Source organism: Trichechus manatus, unplaced genomic scaffold (genome assembly GCF_000243295.1).
Source record: "Trichechus manatus latirostris isolate Lorelei unplaced genomic scaffold, TriManLat1.0 scaffold00118, whole genome shotgun sequence".
NCBI lineage: Eukaryota > Metazoa > Chordata > Mammalia > Sirenia > Trichechidae > Trichechus > Trichechus manatus.
In genome coordinates this window covers 3,721,300-3,728,030 of record NW_004444054.1, presented here as the reverse complement: position 1 = coordinate 3,728,030, position 6,731 = coordinate 3,721,300, and the positions used below count along the sequence as shown (strand labels likewise).

General features: G+C 46.5%; 1 protein-coding gene across 3 annotated transcripts in view; it reads right to left on the bottom strand.

The window, feature by feature from the left end:
• Positions 1-6,018, bottom strand: part of UBAC2 (UBA domain containing 2) — a 239,994-nt gene extending 233,976 nt beyond the window's left edge. For 2 of the 3 annotated variants that reach the window (XM_023738519.1, XM_023738520.1), the window contains exon 1: positions 5,908-5,988. In XM_023738519.1, the coding sequence (XP_023594287.1) occupies positions 5,908-5,938 (31 nt within the window). In that variant the 5' untranslated portion in view covers positions 5,939-5,988. Of the gene's footprint in view, positions 1-5,907 lie in introns of all 3 variants that reach the window. The other variant, XM_004384158.2, reaches the window with a different exon arrangement.
• Positions 6,019-6,731: the final 713 nt, after the last annotated feature.

Here is a 6,731-nt window from a genome sequence, read left to right as displayed (position 1 = left end):
TATGATCCACACAGTCGAATGCCTTTGCATAGTCAATAAAACACAGGTAAACATCTTTCTGGTATTCTCTGCTTTCAACCAGGACCCATCTGACATCAGCAATGATATCATAACTACTATCTATCTATTCATGCCCAGTGCAGCCCCAGAAACTTATTTACAAATTCCACTGGGTATCTCCAACTGGACTTTGCAGACCCCTCAACATTAAATATGTCCAAAATTGAACTCACCTTCCCCCAGTGCACTCCTCCTTCCCTGCATTCTCTTAGTGAATATTAACATCGCCTGTCTACCCAGCTGCTCAAGCCGTAAACCAGAGTCACTTTCGACTGCTCGTTCTCCCCCAAAATCTAATAAGCTTTATTGACACAACCTGCCTGCGTAAGCATCTTCAGAATCTTCCCCTCCATCCTGTCTATTCCCACTGCTGCTACTTTAACTGAGGTGTTCAGCACCTCACTGCTGGACCACTGCAGTAGTGTCTCTAACTGTTCCCTCTGCCCCTCCTGCTGGCCACCCTCTTGCTCTGATCTAAATCTGCTTGTCCAGTAGAATTTCCTGAAGAGCCTTTAAAAATATGGATTTCTGATGTCCACATTAGACTTTCTGAATCTGACTTTCTGGGGATGGGATCCAGGAATCTTTATGCTCAGAAAGCTCCGTGGTTGATTCTGCTACAACGGGGACACAGGGAGCATTTAGAAACCACTGCTCCCATCACCAACACCATCCCTCCCATGGCAGTGAGACATATTCCTGACTTGTGCTCTAGATCATCACTGCCTCTGCCTTCTCAAGACATTGCTCTATCACCCCTTCCTGTCTGTATCTTCAACCTAGCCCTCTCCACTGGGTGTTTCCCATTACTGTTTAAACAAGGTAAGGCTGCTCTCAACTTCAAGAAACTTTCCCTTGATACCTACAATTACCTCTAGCTACAACTCGCTCGCCTTCCTTTTATAACCAAAATTCCTGAAAACACTTTCTAAGCTCACTTCTCCACTTTCCATCCTACTCACTTGTTGGCCAACTATAACCGGATTTCTCTCCCTGACTACTGGAGTAGCTCTTCTAGAAAAGTTCTGGATGACCTCTTCCTCAGAAGGACGTTTGTCAATCTTTTTTTTAAATCTGCAGTGTTTAATGCTACTGACTATTCCTGTCCCAAAATTCTTTCCTCCTTGGTGTCCCTCTACCTCCTAGGTCACTCCCAGTCTTCCCACCAGGCTTCTCTTCTTCTCCCTCTTTAAATGTTGAAATGTCTACAGGTTATGTCCCCAGTTCCTTCTCACTTAACTGAATGATGTCACTGCACACCAATTAGGAAATGCTTACCCCAGCCATAATCAACAATCCACTAATTTATCACCTCTTGCCTCTTTGCCAGGCCCTTCCCAGACTCTGTCCCACAGACGTCTCTCCTCACTTGTGTGCCTAACAAATTCATCCCTCAAAAAATCAGCTCACCTACACTAGGAAGTCTTCACTAACTTTGCCTCTCTCCCCAACAGTCCACCCCCTGCAACAAACACAGCACTAATTACGGAAGATGTTTTATAGTTTTTTAACTTCCTCCCACTAAACACTGAGCTCCTTGAGGATGGGAACTACACCTGGACTACATAAGACATGTAACTAACTTTGGCTGAGTCAATTGTTACACAGTGAATACACTGCAATATGAATATGCAATGGGAACACTTACTGATAAATATTATGTAATAAATGATACATATATTACTTAACATACAGTTGAGAGACAGCATTTGTCCATAAGCAAGGAATATAAAATAAGTCATAAATACTATTCCGATGCACTTTTAACCAGTCATAGTTTTAAACAAATGGTAACAAATGCTCTTCCCCTGATCTATCAAGCTGGCTGTATGAGCCTTCTTTAGTTTTGTTTCAGAGTCTTTGTGCTCACTGCTCCCTCTCTTTGGAGAATGCAGATTTTCCAAATTCTGACATGGCTGGCTCCTTCGTGCTATTTGGGTCTCAGCTCAAACGTCACCTTTCCAGATATCTTCCCTGACCGTGCATGCTAAAGCAGTACTCCACCACAACCTCAGTCTTCGCCATTACCCTCTTGTTTCTTCATGACACGTGATCACTATGTGAAATCACATTATTTGTTAACGTATTTATGTTGGTCTCCTGTTTACCACGTTATCCTCTGTACATCAACAGTGTGTAGCTTATGTCAGTACTCACTAAACACTTGTTGGATGAATGAATGACTGCGAGAGAGAGAATGAGAGGAAGTGTCACACTAATAAACCAGTAGCAAATGGCAGGGATTTCTCCACTGAAAAAGAAACGTTATTCATCACCCACGGGGGTAGGGATAGGCAGATGTATTATTCTTCCTCAGGATCAGAATTTTGACTTCACAAGGGCCACACAACTTCTTATCTAAAGGAAATCATGTCCCTCTCAGTGGGTAGTCCTGCCAGAGAAAAGTTTTAAAACACAGTAACTGCTCACACCTAGTCTTGCCAAAAGACCAGTCCTGGAAAAACTACCTAAACTCCATGAACAATAAGCACCATAAGCACTGTCAACGTTGCCTTCCTGGCACATGGCATAGTTCCAGTTCATAGCAGACACCCAAAATGTCTGTTAAGTGGGCACATAAGACATGGTCTTCTGAGGAATGACCAGCCTATCAACTCTTATGCTGTGGATACGCTTATTTTAGAAACAGGGCAAGGCAGCATCAGCGGTCTTGGCCTAAGCCTCTCCCTCGGGCAACAGTTTGTCTCCTAGAATTCTATACACATCAACCCAATTCAGTACCTATGCGCCATAGGTAATAAACTACTACTCTCCCCAGAGTCACCCTATATCATTTTCGAGTAAACTTTGCCAATGCAATATAATAGTTAATACCGTATAGCAACCAATAACAGATTTTGCTTGCCTTTTTAATTTTTAAAAAACATGTAGTTTAATCGGTATTGTGGATTGAATTGTGTCCCCCCAAAATATGTGTTAAATCTTAACCCCTATACCTGTGGATAAGGAAACCTGGTGGCACAATAGTTAAGCGCTTGGCTACAAACCAAAAGGCTGGCAGTTCAAACCCACCCAGCAGGTCTGCAGGAGAAAGATCTGATGATCTGCTCTCGTAGAGATTACAGTCAAGCCAAAAGTTGTATGATAGATATGTTTACACAACGACAAAAAAAAAAAAAAAGAGAGAGAGAGAGACAGAAAGTAGCTGCTGAGGCTGCTTATGTACAACCAAACACCTCATGCAATTTGGTTCCTTGGTTTGGAGGTTTAGGGTCATGCTTTCACGGGTCATCCCAGTTAACTGACCTAATAATATGTTTAGTGCTTCTGTTCTACTTTCCAGTTCCTTATGTAGTGCCTGGGGTCTTAAAAGCGAGCAAGCAACCATTCAAGCTACCACAATTTGTCTGTTTGCCTGGAGCAATAGAGAAAGAAGAAAGAGTCAGGAATAGGAAAAGGAAATAGCCTATGCGGCTAACTGCCTCCATAAATAACTGCCCTTTTGCCAAGAGACCAGAACTGGATGGTGCCCGGCTACCATTACTGAACATTTTGCTTAAAGATTCTATAGAAGAATCCTGACCAAAATGGGGAAAATACAGAATTTCAAATTCTCACAGAACTCGGATTTTCTGGAGCAATGGGGGCTGGATGAACCCCTGAAACTACTGCCCTGAGATAATCTTTAAACCTTACACCAAAAATATCCCCTGACGTTTTCTTAAAACTAAACAATAGTTGAGTTTAACTAGTAAAGAATACCTGCCTTGAGCACTGTGCTATTTTAAGATCTACCTATACAGAATCAAACTGACAACAGTAACTCCGAAGATTAGACAGGAACCTTAGGGGGCAGTGAGTTTATGTTAATGGGGCAGGAACAACTCAGAAATGGAGGGTGAGAATGGTTACGCAACTTGAAGAACGTGATCAATGTCACTGAATTGTACATGTAGAAATGGTTGGATTGGTGTATGTTCCGCTGTGTATATTCTCAACAGTAACAGCAAAAATAAAATAAGATTACAGCCCAGAAAACCCTACAGGGCCATTCTACTCTGTCATATGGAGTCATTATGACTCTGAATCGACTAGATGGCCCCCAACAACAACATTCTTGTGGATGTGATCCAATTGGGGATACGGTTTTCTCTGTTATGTTAATCAAGCCATAGCAGTGTAGGGGGTGCTTTAAACCTAACGACTTCTGAGATATAAAAAGAGCAGATTAGACACAGAGAGAGGCAAACAAGTACAAATGGGGGAAAGATAGATGCCATGTGGGGATCACCAAGGAAGAGAGGAACAGAACCTTAAAGAGACAAAGATTTTCCCCCAGATGGGACAGATAGCCTTTCCCTTGAGCCAGTTCCCTGAATTAGGACCTCTAGCCTCCTAGAGAAAATAAATTTGTTAAAGCCACCCATTTGTGGTATTTTTTTTGTTACAACAGCACTAGTAAACTAAGACAGTCAGCAAGGCAAAATCAAAAACCAAACCAAACCCGTTGCCATCCAGTCGATTCTGACTCACAGGGACCCTATAGGGCAGAGTAGAACTCCCCCATAGAGTTTCCAAGGAGCGTCTGGTGGATTCAAACTGCCTATCTTTCGGTTAGCGGCCGTAGCTCTTAACCGCTACGTCACCAGGGTTTAGCAAGGTAGCTCGAAATGCTAAAAGACCAACTAGGATTGAAGAATTCTACTGATCGTTTCCCATCCACCAGCGCACGGCTCACTGTGTGATCCTGGGAAAATCCCACCACCTTCATGACTGTTAGCTTCATCAACAGTAATAATGTTCTTCATTGAAGTGATAGTTTGAGAAAGATTAATTAGCAAGTAGTTGCAACGTACTCTGAGGCCAATGCATGAAAGAGGTCATAAATCTAACTATGAAATGAGTGAAATCATAAATATTAATTTAAACTCACTTCAAAACCTGAAAAACTGGCTCCGATACTAACTCTCAGACTAACACAAGTAATCACATAAAACGATCTGTGACATTCACAAGAGATCTTTAATTTGTAAATGTCAAACGTTTGTGTACTCTGGCAACACTGACTTCACATGTATACAGATGTGAAGCATTAAAAGTGACAAACATATCATAAAATTAACTGTCAGTGGATCAGTGCCTAATCTCGGTGCTGTTTAGTTAACTTACAGCCCACTTTACCAAACATCAATGAAATATACTCAATTTTCGTGAGACACATAAACTGCTGTTTAAAAGGCTGTGCATACTTCTCTGCCCCCTACCACTACTGACACCAAGTCAATATCTTAGCAACATACAGCAGCAAAGTGCGTTTTCTCGCCAAACCACTTCGAACTTGTTTGGACTTTAAAGCACTTTAATCACTTTGTGTTTGTCTCAAAACTCGAGAGAGAGACGGGGGAAGAAACAAATCTAAGCACAGCTGAGGGGTCAGCTCCTGAAGCAGAGGCTGAAATCTGCTTCTGGGGCAGAGTCGGGTCGGTCCGACCGCAGCCTAAATGAATGGAACAAGGCGACTGGGACACCGCAAGCTTCCAGCATCGCCTGTCCCGGGACAGCCTCTTCGTTCAGCCTGGCACTTTCAGCTTGCGCCTGGCACACACGTCTCAAAGGGTAAGGAGCCGGAGCACCCAGCCTGACCCTAACTGCCCGGCCCACAGCTCACAGCGGCGGGACTTAGTCACCACTCGCACCCTCAGGCTGAGGCTGGGGCGGTCCTGCTGCCCCCCCGGGGGCAGGAACAGCTGAGGTTCCGCGCGGAGACGAAGAGTCCCGCCCCAAACCTCCTGCAAACCAGAGGGTCGCCGGTGCCCCCACTCTCCTCAAGGAGGTGCCCAGGGTGGCGTGTAGGGGGCAGCCAGGATGGCGGCGGCCAGTACTCACAAAGCCCACTGGAGCCAGTGCTGGTGAACATGGTCCCGCCGGGCCCGGAGCCCCCGTGGGAGGGAGAGGGGGAGGGGAAGCGGTAGCAGCGAGACCCGGCGACCGCGCAGGCGCACTGCCGGCGGGGCGGCGAACTCGGCAACTCGATTACACTCGAGGGCCTCCTGACGTACAGGGCATGCGCGGCCAATGGGGCGCACATGCTCGTCAGCCCTCTCCCTTCCTGCCGGGGAAGGGAAGTGCGTCCACAGCAGGACGGGTCCGCCTCCTGGTGTGCATTCGACGGCCAAGGTGGCCCTTTGGAGGAGCAGAGGTGGAACCTCCGAGAGCCGCAGGTGTCTGCCCAGCGCCGCCCCTTTCCGCCGCAGTTACAGCGGGTTCCTGTGGAACGCTGGCACTGGGCTTTCTTCGCGACCTCTGCTCCAGTCTTCCCGGACGGCACGGAGCGCGGGCGCCGGGCGAGTTGCACGCATGCTCAGTCGGCCTGCTGCGTACCGAGGCGAAGCTCGCTCCGCCGGGGAATGTTGAGAGTTAGAACCGTCTAAAGTTCCGGAGTCCAAATCCGAGAGGACGCTCTGCCGACCTCGCGGCGCTGGAAGAGGAGCCGGAGCTGGACGACCCTCCCCGTCGCGGAAAGCGGGGCTGTCTAGCTTCTTACCCCCACCCGTTTTTCCCACTTCGATCCCACCCGAATCTCTACACAGTGCGCGGAGTGGCCAGGACCCCCTGGCCGGACGGAGTCTTTGGCGGAGCGACGCTGCTCTCCAAACTTCTACCCTGGCGTCCTTCCAGACTTCGGACTCTTAAAATGAATTCTAAAGCAT